General features: G+C 39.2%; 1 protein-coding gene across 1 annotated transcript in view; it reads right to left on the bottom strand.

Annotated features, from left to right (window-relative positions):
* Nucleotides 1-6763, bottom strand: part of SAMD3 (sterile alpha motif domain containing 3) — a 19598-nt gene extending 12835 nt beyond the window's left edge. Inside the window, exons 1-4 of the mRNA XM_014533931.1 lie at nucleotides 6702-6763; nucleotides 6340-6443; nucleotides 5284-5473; nucleotides 2494-2601 (exon numbers count right to left, since the gene is read on the bottom strand). Coding sequence (XP_014389417.1) covers nucleotides 2494-2601; nucleotides 5284-5473; nucleotides 6340-6443; nucleotides 6702-6718 — 419 coding nt within the window. The 5' untranslated portion in view covers nucleotides 6719-6763. The remainder of the gene's footprint in view (nucleotides 1-2493; nucleotides 2602-5283; nucleotides 5474-6339; nucleotides 6444-6701) is intronic.
* Between the last annotated feature and the right edge of the window lie 12704 nt (nucleotides 6764-19467).

The following is a 19467-nucleotide window of genomic DNA, read 5'->3' on the forward strand; positions in this document are numbered from 1 at the left end:
ACCCAGGGGTGTGAGACCCCAAAGCCAGCTCTTGATCCACCATTCCTTCCTGCCCCCATAGAGCAGTTGGCTTTGTAAAAGCCCTGTAGCCAAATACTATCAACTTCCTAGCCTATTATGTGTGAGTGACTTATAAACTCCTGGAGTTTAACTCTGTTAAAAAGTTAGCATATTTAGTATGAATTGTATCAAAAGATCTAAAAAGAAATAGAGACTAAAATATTTATCCTGCCCCATGAAACATTCATGTTTTCATTGGCTCACATATCCTCCGTTCAATTTAAAAACTCCTGCTTAGCCTCTGTGTGCCAGGGACTGTGCCAAATCTTTGTTTACAATGACGAAAAAGGCCTGGTCTTTGTCTTTGAGGTGCTTTCAGTCTAATGAGGGACTTCAAACTTTAAAGTCATCAATTTCATCATCTAGTTTTATGAGTAAAGCAAAGATTCTGTGCATAGGAGACCGGAGTCCTTGCCTGGCCTGGAACGTCAATGAAGGAGCTCCTGAAAGAGAGATTTTGAGCAGAACCTTCAAGGATGAGCAAGTAGGTAAAGAAAGGCAGCAACAGGGCAAGGCAGTCATGTGCCAGCCAGTCTGAGGAGGGCAGAGCAGCACTGACTAGGATAAACCCATCCTCATAGAGAGAAGCAAGGGAAGCAGGACAGAGACTGAGATGGCTGTCATGTGGCTCCATCAGAGGAGGAACAGCTCTACCCCTGGCTTCCCCTGCTGCTAGGAAATGCTTTTCTTACAACAAACTCCCCTTGTCTTAAATTACAGTGGATTTGTGGTTCTCGCACCCAAATAAAGGAGGTCATTTGTAAACATGTTAACTCTGAAGTGCCCATGGGTAGAGATGGGCAGCAAGGGGTCAAGTGGATTAAGGGAGAATTTGTGATTAGAAAGATATGGCAGTATTCGGCTCTGGTTTTGAAACCCTCCACTTTCTCTCCATTTCTGAGCCAGCCTCGTTTCTCCTCCCCTCAGTACTAGTAGGTGCTGTAAAGACCGACAAGCACCACGAAGCATGAGGCTGCTCCTTTGACCCTATGAAACCACAGGAGTATCCTGCCCTGCCGGTGTCACAGGCCCGCGATGAGGATGGAACGCCATCCGAGGGCTTAGAAAAGAGAACAGACCTGCATGAACAGAAGGCTGCACCCCCATCTTCCGCTGGCAGCAAGTAGGGAGAAGGAAGAAGTCCAAAGGAAGGAGGAAACGCTACTTGGAGCAGTGCTGTGCAGACGGGCACTCGGAATGAGTGCCTTCCATGTGCTTCCACGGAGCTAGCACTGGGCAGGCATTCTCTATTTTTAATGCTCACAAGAGAACCATGAGGAAAGTATCATTATTCTTCCCACTTCGCAGATGAGAATACCGATTCACAGTGGCTCTAGGGACGGACCGCTGGGACTAATGATTGTTTTCCTGTCTCTGCTCACACCTGAACACTTACAGAAGGGACTGGCTACTTTTGGAGGCTTTGTGGTGAAAGGGGTGCTTGAGAACCACATTCCTGGGTCCGGTTCTCTAGGTCTATAGTTGTCCTTTGTTCCAATGTAGCCCATATGTTGAAATATTACACCATCTAAGTCCAGTAGTATCCCCTTATCTGCATAGGCTCCCTTACAAAGCCCCCAGTGGATGCCTGAGACCATGGGTAGTACCAAGGAACCATATATATACACTCTGGGTTTTTTTCTGTAACTATCATAAAGTTTAATTTGTAAATTAGGCATAGTAAGAGATCAAAAACAATAACTAATAATCAGATAGAACAATTATAACAATAAAATAAGGTTATCTGAACACAAGCAATACAATATTGCCAGTCAATCTAAAAACTGAGATGGCTACTAAGTCACTAAGGAACAGATAGACAGTTGGACACTGGACATAAGGATAATTTACATCCCAGGAGGGATGGAGCGGGATAGTGCAAGATTTCATTACACTACCCAGAACACTGCAATTTAAACTTACAAATTGTTTCTTTCTGGAATGTTCCATTTAATATTTTGGATAGTAACTGAAAACATGGAAATCAAAGCTGTGGTTAAGGGGGGAATTACTATATAAGGAAATGTTTACCAAAGCACCTCCATCAGGGATAGTCAAGTTAAAACAACAACTACAAAATTCAGAACAAAAACAGACTCCTCAAATGGCACATTCTAGCTATAGGACATTATTTTGTGGCTACTGCCTATCACCCTGGACAGTTTACAACAAATAAATCCCTTTTTTTTCCTTAGCAATGTATACTTGAAAGATGAATATAATCCTCAAAACTTCTCTTATCCAACACAAAGATTAGAAAATTTAACCTTCATCTTTTACCAAATATCTTCATCACTCGATAAAAAAAATTCCCTTACAGGAAAACAAAATTTTCACTTATGTGAAGTCTCATTAAAAAAAAAAACAAACCACAACAACAACAACAAATATTATATCATTTAGCTTTAGATGTTTAGAAATTGGTAATCCCACCTCTGTTTCAGTACTCTTTGGTCAATTAGTCTATTATCAAGGTTTTCAGCTGGATAGAAAGTTGGCATCTGCTCCCCTTGGTTGGCTGGACTGGAAGACTGTTTATCCCTGTTACCAAGAAAGAAGAGGTGGGTGAGAAACTAGTCAACAGGAGCCTCAACCATTGACATCACAGAAACTGTGAAGGTAGGTGGTAGCTCATAGTTAACATAGAATCTGTGTCTACTTCCAAGATCCACATTAGTCATGACTAAGATAACGGAAGGAAGGACCCTCTGGGGTCATCTCACTCAGTAGTTCATACATACCAGGAGACAGACTGATGCCAGTTCACAATGCTATTTTCACCAATTGGTCATATTTATAATGGTAGCAAGATGATATCTTCCTTTAAAATGACGGTAATAATAAAATGTACCTTTATTGGTTAATATTCTTATTTGGCAATAAAAGAAAAAGGAGGAGAAGGAGAAGAAGGAGGAGAAGGAGAAGGAGGAGAAGAAGGAGAAGAAGAAGTGCCAGTTTTTCAACTTTCTGTTCAGTGATTTTTCTTCCAGCTTTAACAAGAGCAACAACCAAAAAGCAGCTGCAAATATTCCTACCTATTATAGATTCCTAACATTTGCCTAAGTCTGAGTAGGATGCTAAAGTCCAGATGTGGCCTACAAATCCTTTTCAAAATAACATACCAGGCAACCATTAACCATTAAGGGAAATATGTGCTCAAGTTGAAACCCTGATCTTGAATCCCTGGTCTTGAATGCCATCATAGACCCTTTAGAAGGAGTCTTAAGCATCATTTATTCTATCTGCTTCCTTTTACAGTTGAAAGAAAAGCCAAGCAACTCTCCAAGGCTATATGGGTAGCTAATATCAGAACAGGTATTTGAAATCAAATGTTTTGATACGTAGCTACAGGGTTCTTTCTGCTACACCAAGTTTCCTACCTTTATTAAGCACTTCTAGAGAGGTTTTAATTAAATTGCATATTTTTGTGCCTCTTTCTATCATGATTCCTATGTGACAATATATTTGTCAAGTGACAATATATTTGACAATAAGCAAATAAGCTGACAAACATTTCAACCAAATATAACTAATAAGCCCAACTGCAACTGTGGTTTTGCACCAGAATAATTTAATCTGAATACAAGACAACACAATCCTTAAAGTGAATCACCAGCTTATTGGGTAGAGTGTAAAAGCCCCCCTCATAAATCCCTGGACAACCAGTGTTCCAAATCTTGGCTCCATTCGAAAAAGGCTTTCCTAACCAGGTTAGCAATGCTTAATATTTAACACAAGACTCTTTCGGTCTAGGATAAGAAAAGATTTTTCTCAAAAATTATGATACTCCTACCATCAGTGTGAATAACGGAGTTAGGTACTGAATGACTTTTCACAGCCCACAGAAGAAGCTGCAGGAATGTCAATATTTAACAATCAATCCAATTCAGTGGTAGAACCAGGAACGAAGCCCAGATTTCCTGGCAGTCCAGTGGTTCTCATTTACTAGAGAACATTATAAACGGATTTGCAGTGGAAAGAAACAAGGCTGTCTGTATACTTCCAAGTTGTGCTTAACGCCATATCAAGATTCCAGTCAACGGAAGAGAACTTCCAGCTCAAAGTCCAACTCATCCAAGAATGCCGGGAATTCACTCTGAGCTCTGTTTGAGGTTCTCACCCTCCCATTGCTGGAAGGAGTGAAAGCATGCAATGGGGCTTCATCAAAAGTCGCCTATGAAGAATGTGCTTTTGCATAGATATGCCAAAACATGTAGAATCTCCAGACTAGCTGTGGACCATCCCTTCATGCCTGCCCATCCTTCTCCATGTCCAAAATGTCCAAATACTCTAGAAATCAAATTACTTAAATGAGGTCTCTCTAACTTTGTATTGCTTATCAGAGAGCAAGACAAAAATATCGGTTATTAGAGTTGTAATCTGAAAAAAAAACTGAAGTAAACGCATAGGATGGATTTCAGCAAACATCACCATCCTATCTTTTAAATGAATGCATAATTGGTCTGCAGCAATTATTCAACGTTAAAAACTTTGCAAAAGGTCTCAAAATATGGAAAAACCAAATCAGGATGTCTGAAATGATCCGGGGCATAGATTTGTACAATGAACAATTTAACTTTAATTTAAAGTTCCTGTTATTCCTTTTCCTTGCAAAAGTCAGTGATAAAAACAAACAAATGAAAACATCCCTAAACCTCAAAGCCACCATAAGTTTTCTACATGATTTTCGTGGGATGCTATCATAGCCTTCAGCATTCCAAGAATACTCTTGAGAAACTAGCAATCCTTGTAGCAAAAGTCTTTTTAGCCAATTATTGTGAAGGCCTCTAGCAAATTATATGTAAAGACTCTAGAGGAGAATATAAATTAGCCACTAAAAGGAATCCTTGGCAAATAAACACACACATAAATAAACAGAGCAAAGGAGCAGCAAAAATGCCTTTCCCAAACCCTGATTTTAAGACCTGAAGGGCAGTGATCCATTTCTACTCACATTGTATGTACATTTCAACTGCTTGTTACAGAGTTTTCTATATAGGAACTCCTGGCTTATAGGACAACCCTAACAATTGGAGTCAGTGTTTAAAAAGTGGTGCATTTTTAAAAAATGTATATCTTGATTCATAAAACTGTGCAAAAAGTGTTCTTTATGCAGATGTTAGAAATACTGTACACACAAGCTAGCTGAAAATGGTCACAATTTTCAAAGAGGTTTAACCCCAAATATCATGCATCGAAAATGAGGAATTCATGCAGACTTACTCTGGGGCTGCTGCTGCTTGTATGACCAGAGCTGGTGCTCTCGGGCTTCCTGGGGACTCCAGTCCTTGACTTCTCTGCTTATATTTTTTAATTAAATCCATCAGAACCGCCTGGTGTCCAATTTTTTTTACCAGTTGCTGAACCATCCGATCATTAAGTGCTAGAAGAGCGGCCCCACTTACTTCTTCCTCTGGGAAAAAGAAAAAAAGAGAGAGTCTACATGCCTGTCTGGAAAAGCACTGGAAAACACGCCATTCTGAGCAAAAAATATATATATATTTCTGGTGTTACAAGGATCATCTACACTTGTCCTCTGGTGTTATAAAATGTTTTGTATTTTTAAAGATAGAACACTGATATTGCACAATTCCAAACTGATATCTAAGAAAGTACTAGAACATGGAGTCACAGAGAGTCTACATGCCTGCCTGGAAAAGCACTGGAAAACACGCCATTCTGAGCAAAATACATATATATATTTCTGGTGTTACAAGGATCATCTACACTTGTCCTCTGGTGTTATAAAATGTTTTGTATTTTTAAAGATAGAACACTGATATTGCACAATTCCAAACTGATATCTAAGAAAGTACTAGAACATGGAGTCACAATAAAATAATATTTCTTCCACATTTTCACCTTCCCATTTTTTATTCTTTCTTACAGGCATCATTTTTATAAGGAAAAAAAAAACCTTCTCAGGAAATTATTACCAATAGCACCTGCCACACAACATTTCAATACTTGTAAATCCAGCACTGCACAAAATGCCTGCTGCAGTATTTAAGGACAAAAGTGGTATCAAATTATATCAAGTATGTATGTTATGTAACTCTTAAGACTTTATTTTATTTGAGTTCTTTTTGAAATATTACAGTCTCATGTGAATACTAGATCAAATGCAAACCGTCAGTCAGGAAATGAAAGTTCCCCACAGCAGCAAGTCTACATCCCACTCACAGGCATTAGGCAACAAAAGCAATTATCAACAACAAAGGACACCCAATATCTAGGCTGCTCAATTAACATTTTTTTTAAAAAGTGTAAGCAACTCACCTTGAAACCTATGAACTAGCTCTCCTAAGTTTTTCTCCACCAACCAACTGCAGACCTGGTCAACCGACCAAGTTTCCATTGCTGTATCCTGTAAATAAATACACCTACAGAATAAAAGATCAGAGAAGGATTTAGTTTTTCTTTCTGATTGTTGTTTTATTTTATTTAATTTTTTTACCAACTGGCTCTCTAATCTCAGCTCCTTCCTTTGGGAGACTCTCAATTCTAAGCTTCTTTCAAATTACTGTTTTCCGAACACATATCTAAAAGATGCTAATAAAAATAAAAATTCTTTTTAAAAATGAGACCAATTTGAACCTATTTCCTAGTCTCGTTGCTCAAATTGCTCCACCTTCTCCTACTTTTTTTCCACAGGCATCCCTCAGCTGTACTAACAGGCAGCCACAGACTACTATGGTCCCCAATCCTCTACCATTAACACCCAGGGTTCTTCACAAAGAAAAGGAAGGTGTGAAATTCACCACTACTAGGCTCATCAGGAAGTGGTTGACATTTACAAAAGGGGTGGGCTGGGGAGGAAGGGAGGAAGGATCAGAAAAAAAGCCTGACAGAGATACTTAGTAAACCAAGACTGGTTAACCCCTTATGGCTCCCCAGCTAGCAGAGAGAGTTTACAGCCGCTTGGGATTGCTTTGGGTTGTTAGCAAGAGGAAGAAGTAGGAGCCAAATTTCTCAGCAGAATCTGTGTATTTCTTTCCCTTCTTCCAATTAAGAGTGTATTCCATTCAGCTCTAGAAACTTTATTAAACACCATGATGATTTTAAGATAACTAGGGAAAATTAATAAATTGAGAAAACATTTTTTAAAAATTTAGTTGGGCAGACTCAAAGTGGGAAAGTTAATATACTAATAATTGTAAGTGAAAGAAGTGCATACAGAGTTTAAACTAATCCTTAACTATTCAGGTATGTTTGCATGCCACTATTCTTCCTTAACCACTTAGAAAAATTAAAACAAGTCTACCAATTTCAATAATTTTTCCCTACTTCCCGTAGGCAGCTCATTCTCTTTTATTTTTTATCATTCAATTCAAATTATATTTAATGCACTGGGGAGAATCGGAAAAGAACCCAAAACATTTTAATGTTTTAATATTACTTTCAATTTCACCTTTCAATCAAAATGCTATACTACAGATTTACTTGTGCATAAAGACAGGAGAAAGCTACTCTTAGAGAAATGGAATCATAAGGAAAGAAAAAGTATTTATTAGCTCATATCTTTAAATTTTATTGCTAGAAGTTCTCTCAGTTCATATTGTATTTTTCATTTCTGTGTATTTGCAATTTCCACATCAGAGAGTGGTGAAAGGGAAAACATTTACCTTTTATACTTGACAATCTGAAACGATAGCAGCCTTCAAAATCACTTCCTAGAAAACAAGTCTAGTTCAAAGTAATGAGCCACATTCTCCTAAGTATTCACAAACGCCAAGTTGCAGAATTGAAAACAAGGGTTAAACACAGAAGAACGCCTCAGAGAATTGCAGCCTGGGTTTAATTTGCTCAGACAGCAGTGGCCACAGCACTCCTCCCCTAGGCTAAGCAGCGAGAGCAGGGTGTGAAAAGTCATTATTTGCGAGACTGGGGTGTAAATTAAAACTCACACCTTCCTGTCACACTTCTGGCTTCCTTGTGAAGAGTGGGGTTTCGTAAAAGAAAAGAAAGAAAAAAAGAAAACAATTCTCTAAACTCTAAGATTAAAAGGTATGCAGAGCAGAAGGTACTGCCCTACAGCCATCCAGGATAAATGGAAATTTGAGGGGAAAATAAATTCAAAAATAAAATGAGTACTTGGAAACCCTCTCATATGTTTTAATTTCCCAAATTTCTGCCTAATTCTACTTCTTTTTAAAAAAATATATTTTATTGATTTTTTACAGAGAGGAGGGGAGAGGGATAGAGAGTTAGAAATATCGATGAGAGAGAAACATTGATCAGCTGCCTCCTGCACACCCCCTACTGAGGATGTGCCTGCAACCAAGGCACATGCCCTTGACCGGAATCGAACCTGGGACCCTTAAGTCCGCAGGCCGACGCTCTACCCACTGAGCCAAACCGGTTAGGGCCTAATTCTACTTCTTAGAAAAACAGAACACTTATCAAATTATAACCTCATATAAACACAATAAGATTTTTTAAAAATATGTTTTTATTCATTTCAGAGATAGGAAGGGAAAGGGAGAGAGAGATAGAAACATCAATTGGCTGCCTCCTGCACGCCCCCCCACTAGGGATCCAGCCCTTAACCGGAGCATGAGCCCTGACTGGGATCAAACTGGTGACATCCTGGTACATGGGTCGACCCTCAACCACTGAGCCACATCTGCTGGGCCACAGTAAGATTTTTTTAAAAAATACTATAGTTTAAGAATATTTAAGAAATATTTAAGAAAATAGTATCCTCGGTAATGTAACTTTTTAAAGTAGCAATCTTGCAACTTCCTCTCACATAAATAATAGGTGTATTATTTATGGTTTTATGCATGATAAAGGAATAGAAGACATGTCAAATGAGAAAAGACACATCAGCAGCTTTACTGCATTTCCAGCAGTTTCAGAAACATCTGAAAAGATTTTGAAATGTGAGGACAGTATTATAACTAAATATTTTAAGACACAATAATATAAAAGGAAAAAAATAGTTAATAATAACATTATGTGTGACTACTCTAGCCTAACCATTCTCATTATTTAATTATATTATACTTCAATTAAAACGTTTGTATTAAATATTAAGGATTCTTATCTAATTAAAGCCAGGAGGAGCTAAGATTTTAGCCTAGGTGTGGGCAGAATTTATTTAATAAACGTCAGAGGAAGATAATAGTGCAAATTGCTGTGAATGCGGTTTATAATCTTCAAAAGCAATGTAGTTTATAACAACACTGACCCTGAGCACTTTTAAATAAAATATGAGAACATTTTGTCACTTTCGTTTCTGTTTGGAATTTTGTTTTTATATTTTTAGAGTCCAAAGGCTGAGACAACAAAAAAATTTCTAAACGCTTTGCTGGTGGTGTTACCAGAGAAATGAATGGGCCAGATTTCCCCAACACTAGTGGGGTTCTTGAGGCGCCTCTGAAATAACCTGTGTTTTCCGCAATGTACATTATTTGAGGATGAGTACTATTTCTTATCCAACCTCATATTTCCAGCACTTAGTACTATGCCTGGCACAAAGCTAGCCATCAATTAATGAGTAAATGCATAGCTAGTAAACTGCATAGCTAGGAACCTTAGTGACTAGTGAATGGCGAGTAAAACTGCATAGTAAGTAAACTGCATAGCTCCCTAGGAACTGCATCACCAGTAAGAGGAGAAGACGCTCCAAACAAAAAAGGGGTCAGCAACCTCACCACAGTCACAGTTTTAATGGTTATCAAACAGATTTAATGGCAGGCTCTGAAATGTAGGCAAGTTTCATGGCTGGAGAAATGATTTTGTTCTACTCATAACTCATAAGACAAGTACCTGCTCCTACAAACATGTTTTACAATAAGTAGTGACATGTTTAGGAACTAAAGTTCAAAATAAAAATGACTGTATGGTAGTATATCTTATTCATGTGGTATAAGCTGTGATGCAGAACCGTGTGGATTAAATTGCTGAAGAAGCCAGATGTATTTCCACCAAGTTCTCGGCGGCTCCCTGAGAACCCGAGGCTGAAGCTATTCTGTTGAGCCTGTCAGAAGAAGGGCATTATCCTGGCATGCTGCGCTTGGAGCATTTGTGTCACAGCCCAAGGGACTTCCCTGTGGGAATTTTATCTCCCAGGGAAGAAGGTCAGCCAAACCCTTTATGACACTGACAGTAATTGGACTGTCTCACAGTGAGTCCATGAGATCTGTAATCACAGGGGAGACCGAGCACAGTGTGTGGACCCAGTGCCCTCCTTCTCCCTGATCACTTTAAGAGCTTTCAGTTTCAAAGCCTACAGAGGAAATGACATGAGCAGAACTCTATCAGAGTCTGCAGCAACCACAGCCGTGGAACTCTTCCTAAGCTCCCAAAAAGGATCTAAGTCTACCACATTCCATTGGCTGAGCTGACCCAGAGGCAGCACAGGGAGGATGTGAGAACCTTCTTTATATTCCATCATCCAATTACTATTTGAAGTTCTCTGCATCCAAGGGAAAAAAATAGATAAGTGAGGAACAGAAGAGGGTAAAAAAAAATTATTCTTATTCAATTTTTGCCTACCATGGAGATGGCACTGTCTGGTTAGGAGTTTTGATTTGCACCGTGAAAGCTCCTAGGAGAGAGGAACCATCCCAAAATGGATACGTCATCTTGTGTAAAATCACTGATTACTAGACAACCTTAACTCACTGATTCATTGGTTTGATTGTTAATGATCATTGATGCTTTAAATTTCAAGCTCAAAATGGAAAAGATTTGATTTAATTTTCAGATTAAGGAAAGCTTCACACCATTTTCCCAGCAATCCAGTCAAGTGAATGAGTTCATCAATGATTCTGAGTTCAATGGAAGAATAAATGGTAAGTGCCTGCTCGAGTTTCTATTCAACAGCAATTTTGTAGGAAGGAATCACTTTAAAAAGCAAGACTGGCTGAACGGTGGCATTTGGCCTTTGGGGCTATGCTGATTTTTTTTTTTTAATCAAAACTCTGAAGTAGAATCACTTGATTTCTATGACCACGGAAGCTGACTTGCTGAATATAAGATTAACCTGGTGCTCGAGATGTCAAAAATCAAATTTATTTTAAAAATTAATTTTATGGAACATTGCTCCCTTATAAGAGCTAATTGCTTCTGCAGTTAAGACCAAATTCCTTTCAAAAAGAGGGGTTTGTGGGTAATCTTTATATGTCTCTACAACAGTGATTTTCACCCTTTTCATCTCATGGCTCATATAACTAATTACTAAAATTTTGCCTAGTTGACCAAAAAAAAGCATAATTCTGATTCATCTACATTGGACAGCTATCATTGTGTTGGCTGTTGTCATTTTTTTATTTGATAATCTAAGGGAAAAGAGATCAGTGTCCCTGACTAAATAAATAGTCAGGTACTGCATGTTTTAAAAATTCTTAGGGCATACCAGTTGAAAAATCACTGCTCTACAACATAAGGAAGGGGAAGGGAGAGAGAGATACATCAATGATGAGAGAGAATCATTGATAGGCTGCCTCCTGCACACCCCCTATTGGAGATCAATCCCACAACCCAGGCATGTGCCCTTTGAATTGAACCTGGGACCCTTCAGTCCTCAGGCTGACGCTCTATCCACTGAGCCACGCTGGCCGAGCTTATTATTTTTTGTGCCGCGCCAGCACAGCCAAGGGTGATCCTGAGTGGGGGTGATGAAAGGATTAAGAAAAGACAGACAAGAGAATGAAAGCTGGGTCTCGGTGGCACACTGCTCCCTGATGAGGAGGCAGCACCAGCGCCCCCAAGTCGTGTCTTTATTTTATAGCAGATGCCACGAGGCAAAGTAGGGGTGTGATCAAGTTGTTTACAGCATTCTCGTGAGTTTCAACCCTACTCAACTGCATGCACCTGAACTCTATCACAAGGCACGTGGGGCCACGTGTTGTTCGGACCAGTTCAAGCTTACAGCTATAGCTGTTGGCTGTATTTGTGCTGGGAAGGCTCTGCCCTCCAGCTGGGACTTGCACGTGGCCACCAGAGGACTGCCCTCTCATTAGTCCGAGGCTAGAACCTGTCCAAAACACTGTAGCCGCACCCCATAATTTTTTTCATTCTTATTGGCAATGTGGGAAAGTAGTTCCTCACTCCTCTCCTTCCTTGCCATTGTGTGTTGCCAAACTGTGGGATTGTTGTCACTGTTATATAGTTAGGTGAGGTTTAGTTTGTATTTCTCTTATATGGAAAGTTAATCATTTCTTCATATGTTCAAGACCTATTTATATATTTTTTTGTGATGTTCATATTTCTTTATCAGGTTGCTGGTTTCCTCTCAATATCAAAGAGTTTTTTTAAAAGCAAATTTATTGAAGGTTGACTGATGCTTATTAAAGTTTAATTGATAAACTGCACATATTTAAAGGGCATAATTGGATGAATTTTTACACACATATATCCATGAATGTATGTCACTATGTGTATGTATACATATATGACCATCATCATAGTCATGGAAAATGAACATTTTCATAATCCCCAAAGTTTCATGTCCCTGATGACTACCAAATATACATAACCTAAGAGAGAGAAACCATCCCAAAATGGATGGTCGGACGGACATACAGTTGGTCACTTAGCCTTTTATATATACAGATTTTTTTACCATCATACATCTTGTATGATGGTAAACCTAAGATGTATGATGGTAAACATAACTAATTACTAAATTACTAATTACGTGCAGAACACTACTTAGAATCTACCCTTCTGCTGATTCTCCTAACCTGCAGATGGGAATGGATGGTTCCAGTCTCATATTCACTCACTGTCATGTCAGAGATGAAAAGTTCCTTTTTCTTTGATCTGTAAACCTTGCATATTTTTCTAAATTGTTAAAAATTTCAATAAGTTTTAAAAAGAACTGGTGATATTATAGTTCTTTAACAAATTGAATTTCTATTTTGACTTAATGATAATAAATATGCAAATATCTCTGAGTTAAGTAAGGTACTGATGGAAAAGTGTACATATATGCCTAGCAATAATGCATATGATACCATAATATACAATTTTTATGCAAGCTATATAACTTTCTTAAAATGTAATCATGTAATACGTTTTCTGGCAGAGCTAAATCATATTGTGTTTAGCATTCTCAGCATTCAACTCTATTATAGAGCTGTTATTTTTACAAGTGCTTTTTACAAACCAATTCCAAGTGTTTACACTGCATTTGAAAACAATGATTTGATTTCCTACTGAGGTTGAACACTGTGGTGAGTTTTGAATTTAATAGTAGCTTCTTTAATGATATAATTTTTCTCTTAAATTTCCATTTGTTGATCTGAAATCTAGATCTTCAAGTATAAAAACACTGTTAGATTGAACACAATATACCAGTAGTCACCATGGACACAGACAATAGAGTGGTGAAGGCCTGGGGTGGGGTAGGGGCTGGGTGGAGGGGGAAATGGAGGAAAATCTATATATATAAAAGGCTAAGTGACCAACCGTATGTCCGTCCGACCATCCAACCAGCCAGCACATATGACGCACACTGGCAATCTATCTATACTAGTAAAAGGGAAATATGCTAATTAGACCATCTGGACATCCTTCCAGACAAAGCCACAGTGGCGGGGGCAGAGGCAGAAGCAATTAGGGGCAATCAGGCTGGCAGGGGAGAGCAGTTAGGGGAGACCAGGCCAGCAGGGGAGGGCTGTTAGGGGCAACCAGGCCGGCAAGGGAGGGCAGTTAGGGGTGACCAAGTCGGCAGGCAGAGGCGGTTAGGGGCGATCAGGCCAGCAGGCAGAGGCAATTAGGGGCAACCAAGCAGGCAGGCAGGTGAGCAGTTAGGAGCCAATGGTTTCGGATTGTGAGAGGGATGTCGGAGAGATCCCAGATTGGAGAGGGTGCAGGACAGGCTGAGGGACCCCCCAGGTGCACGAATTTTGTGCACTGGGCCTCTAGAGTGTGTGTGTGTGTGTGTGTGTGTGTGTGTGTGTGTGTATGTATATATGGGATGAGCTGGCCAGCAGAGGGGGGAAGTTAGGGGCGACCAGGCTGGCAGGGGGGTATTTAGGGGTGATCAGGCCAGCATGCAGAGGCAATGAGGGCAATCAGGCTGGTTGGGGGGGCAGTTAGGGGCGACCAGGCAGGCAGGCAGGTGAGTGATTAGGAGCCAGCGGTCCAGGATTGTGAGAGGGATGTCCTCCAAGGGGTCTTGGATTGGAGAGGGTGCAGGCTGGGCTGAGGTGACCCCCCCATGCATGAATTTCGTGCACCAGGCCTCTAATCTATAATAATAAAAGTGTAATATGCTAATTAGACTGGATGTCCTTCTGGACGAAGCTGGGGCTGCCAGGGAAGCCCAGGTCCCGGGTGTACCTGCTGGCAGCCGGAGGGAAGCCCAGGTCCCAGGTGCCAGAGGGAAGCCGGTGCCAGCAGCTGGGGGAAGGAAGGCCTACTCTTGCACGAATTTTATGCATCAGGCCTCTAGTATGTATATAAATTCATTTAATTCTTTTAAAAACCATGAGGCTCAATGAAACTTAGTAATTTTTTCCAGGATCCCCAATAGTTGGAAAGAAAGGTGTTGTCTGTCCATGTTACATACACATACACACACACACACATACACACCACAAGCACACCATTAACTATACAATAAACATTTTAAAAATTCATTTGCTGCTACTTGTATATTGCTTTGTTCTCTAAATGTCTCATGAATATATATTGTCTGCAATTTGATTTCGTATTCTTTATGACCCTAGATAAAAAGAGTAGGCAACCATTCCATTCTCATTAGGTAAACAACTAACAAAATTTTAATCAGTTTGCAAATATAAAATAAAAGATAGATTTCAAATAATGGTTCTTTTCTTATATAAATAAAACTGATACATTTCTTCCAAGTAAGTTGGAAGTATATTTTAATAGGGTTGCAAGTTTATTTTTATTGGAGGATTTGACTCAGAGGAAAATATTTCATGCCTTTGAGAAAGAATAAAATTTCTATACAATAGATAATTTGAAGCTTCACTAACCTTATGAGCTGTGTCATAAACATCTATAACAATAAAAGTGTAATATGTTAATTAGACCCGACAGCCGAATGACCTTCTGGACGTCATTCTGGACATCCTTCTGGACAACCTTCCAGATGAAGCCACAATGGCAGGGCCGAGGCAGAGGCAGCTGCCACGGTAGGCAGGGGTCAAGGCAGAGGGGTTAGGGGCAATCAGGCAGGCAGGCAGAGGGGTTAGGGAGATCAGGCAGGCAGGCGAGCGGTTAGGAGCCAGCAGTCCTGGATTGCAAGAAGGATGTCTGATTGCCGGGATTCCTGCAGGATTGGGCCTAAACTGGCAGTTGCACATCCCCCGAGGTTTCCTGAATTGCAAGAGGGTGCAGGCCGGGCTGAGGGACCCCCTCCCCTCCCCTGCACGAATTTCGTGCACTGGGCCTCTAGTATATAAATAATTGAGATTCTTATCTGGTAGCATTTTCCATTAGAAGACAGCAAGTGTAGTAGTTAAGAATGGACTCAAAAGTCTTAATTTCTTGATTGAATTCTTATTTGCTATATGATGTACATTTAGTGATGTACTGATAAGTAAATTATTTAATATCTGTGCCTCAGTTATTTTTTGCCTGGGAACTAGCACAGTGGTACATGAATTCCCATACAGCTGAACTCTCTGTAGAAGCTCCCAAATTCATTTGAATTTAGAATATGTTGGGCACATGCCTATGAATGCCCCTCTTCCCCCCAAAAAATGTTCTACAGAACAGCCTAAGTCATAGCCATTTTCTATAAAAACTAAGATTATGTAGAAGCTAATGTGAAAAGAGGTTCAAAGGGGTTTCTGCTGCCAAAGAACAATAGAAGATACATCATGATTGGAAATGTCTAGAAATTTTAGAATGCTTAACATGGAAAGGGAACAAGTAATGCTATTTTGAAATGACATCTGTGTATTTTGCTACCAGATCCAATTCATAGTGTTCAGATCGCCTGCTGTTTCAGGGTCCGACATGTAGTGCACTCTCTCCCAGCTCCTCTGGGACAGCACCTCAATCACCCTGGCTGGAGAGAGGATCTGTATTTCACTTAGATTGGAGGTCACTGTCACCTTCCAGGAAGAAGGGCACCAGGCCGCTGTGTCTTTGATAATCTAATAAAGGGAAATACCCTCTGAGAGCACAGTGTGGGCTACAACCCAAGCAAAGCTCAATAAATACGAGCTTCCTTTGGAGAAGAGCCACGTAAGTGTAGTCCTTAGTGAGTATAATGAGCCTCTTGAACTATGTGTAAAGCTGTATGTAGCAGGTTAAGGAAAAAATGGTATGCGTTGCCCGCTGAGATGGGTACTTAAAAGTTATGCCAGGCTCTCTCATTTTTAATTTTTTTTTCTATTTTGTGGCAACTCATTTGTGTGGTATCCCTTAGTAATACGATTGTAGAATGAGGTTGAAGGGTGATAAAGGTGCAATAAATACTTTTAATAATTCTCAAATCTGTCACTCACTGAGATTTTGACTATGCAAAGTCAGTTTCAGGGAGATACAGATCAATCTGCAAATAGGATTGGTTACCCATCCAGCAGCCATTCTACCAGTATCAGTCATGGTTCGTAGTTGCAAGCAACAGAAGCCAATTCTAGCAGACTACACAGAAGCAGAGCTTATTTATCTCATAGTGCCAGAAACATATAAGAAATCATGGCACACAAAAGTATAAAAAATATGAATACATATACCAGTATACCTCATTTTGTAGATTTAACTTTGAAATCATGTTGAAGGGTGATAAAGGTGCAATAAATACTTTTAATAATTCTCAAATCTGTCACTCACTGAGATTTTGACTATGCAAAGTCAGTTTCAGGGAGATACAGATCAATCTGCAAATAGGATTGGTTACCCATCCAGCAGCCATTCTACCAGTATCAGTCATGGTTCGTAGTTGCAAGCAACAGAAGCCAATTCTAGCAGACTACACAGAAGCAGAGCTTATTTATCTCATAGTGCCAGAAACATATAAGAAATCATGGCACACAAAAGTATAAAAAATATGAATACATATACCAGTATACCTCATTTTGTAGATTTAACTTTGAAATCATGTAAATGTTACCATAAAACACAAATTGTAAAAAACCATCTCTAAAAATTGAAAGCAAAATGAAACAAATGAACATAGTATGCCAAGATGGTGGCATAACCACACAGAAGTGGAATTATTTCAAATGGCTTTACAACACCTTATTTGATTATACATTCCTAATGGATATATTCTCAGAACAAAAAGTTGCCCCCTCCCAAAATTGTAAACTACTTTTATGGTAGTAATCATATCTTTGATGGAAGTGTTGGTAGTATTTTCTTTCTTTCTTTTTTTTTTTTGGTGATTGTTGTGTGTCTATTAAATTGTTAATTATGTTTATGTTAGAGAATAGGATTTTATGTGTTTTAAAAGAGATAAAAATGTGAGATTACAAAGTTAGGTAAAATCCCTTTACCTGTAAATTTGAATTTGAAATACCATTATGGACTCTTTATTTTTTAAAACTATAGATTATATACATAATTTTGACCACTGAAAATGCCTAAAAACCTTGTGCACTCCTAGAACGCAGATTACTATCTCTGAAAACTATTTCCAAAGGAACTAGCTGTCCTTGGAGAAATGATTGATTCACAGCCTACAGCAAAAAGTGAATAAATTGAGCCTAGTCATCTTATCACTTCAGATATTGAAGGATCTATTAAAGATTATTGTTGTCATGTCAAAAGCACTCAGGAATCAACTTGAAAATACTCCCAGTGAACAAAGATGGGACAATTTGAGCATCAGTATGAATAATACTTGTAATCGATTGAAACACATCAAGGATATTTAAAGCCATGAATTCGTAATGATATTAAAATAAAAACAACCCATGGGATCAGTCACCTTTCGAACATGAACAACCCAAACTGCAAACTGGCAAGTAAGAGAACAACAATAGAAAAGTCAGGTGTCTATCCAATCTTTCTTGTGTGAAATGTGCCTCAGGCACATTTATAGAAGTTTCTTTTTATAGAAGTGTTTGGGTAACACATGAAGAATAGCTACTAGGTTATTTAGCATTTCTACATCTCTACTTATTCTTTGACCACTATATCTATCATAGTCTGAGTGATGTGCATTATACCTATCTCTAAGTCTCTAGGTTTCTGTATATTTTTGCATATATCTTGTTTCTTGTATGAATGTTGTTGTTCTAGCATTTGGTACATAAGTATTCATAACATATAGTGTGAAGTACATCCCGCAGTGCTATAAACTGCCCTTCAAGGTGCTGTTTAATATTTTTGGCCAGATCTCAACCATGCTGATATTAAGATTCATAGATTTGCTTTTAGCATTCATCTGGTATACCTTTGATCACCCTGTTATTTTGAACTGCTATGATAATTTTGTTTGAGTTGTCTTTTATGACCCAATCTGAAAAAATTTGATTTGTTTGCTTCTTTGCCTTTATTAACAAAAAGTCGCTAACAGCATATCAAAATTTATTCAAACACGTGAACTGTAGCCAGTGGCCCCAACAAGCAACCGCCTAATGTTGGGATCAAAGCCATACATCAGGGTGCTGGTCCTCTCTGGTCTGCCCCTTCAGCATCTTAATCTCTTCTTATATCTCACTGATACCCCCGATTGTTACAAAATGTGCAGAAACAAAATTACTCTAGAGGCGTCGGGTGCCCACATGGTTAACAAAGAAAAGTGTTTTAATAATTCTCAAATCTGTCACTCACTGAGATTTTGACTATGCAAAGTCAGTTTCAGGGAGATACAGATCAATCTGCAAATAGGGTTGGTTACCCATCCAGCAGCCATTCTCCTGCCCCGACCCGCAGGGCTTGCATCGTGGGTACACCGCACCAGATCCTGCAAAGGAATGAGAGGATAGGAGATGCGAAGAAATGGAGGCAAGACAAAATTCTGATCAAGCCTCAACTTTATTTTTACAGCGTGTAGAATTTATATTGTCCTAGAGGAAGGGGGTGGGTAAAGAGGTCCATGGGCGGTAGCCTATCACTAGAGATGTAGCAGGCTCCGGATGGCTGTGTGCTTATCAGCGGAGATTTAGCAGCTGTGTGCTTAGGGTGATGGTAGGTTATCTTTTAACTCCAGGCTAAACCGCAAGGCTCGGGAGTTGGCTTGGGGGGACCAGAAACCTATTGTGTTGTAAGCTGGAGATGTATATGTAATTTCTAATGGCTCCCAACAAATATGCTCCCCCAAAATCCCAATTAAAGCGAGAATGTAATGTAGCTTTCAACCATTAAAAAAGTCTATATGTCAAAAATAACCAGTTAGAATATTCATTAATTCAATAAACGTTCCCAGACTAGCAAAAAAACCATTGAACAATTGAAAAATCATTGAAGAATATCTATATATATAAAAGCCTAAGTGACCTTTACAACTGGTCGACCAAACAA

Source organism: Myotis brandtii, unplaced genomic scaffold (genome assembly GCF_000412655.1).
Source record: "Myotis brandtii unplaced genomic scaffold, ASM41265v1 scaffold123, whole genome shotgun sequence".
NCBI lineage: Eukaryota > Metazoa > Chordata > Mammalia > Chiroptera > Vespertilionidae > Myotis > Myotis brandtii.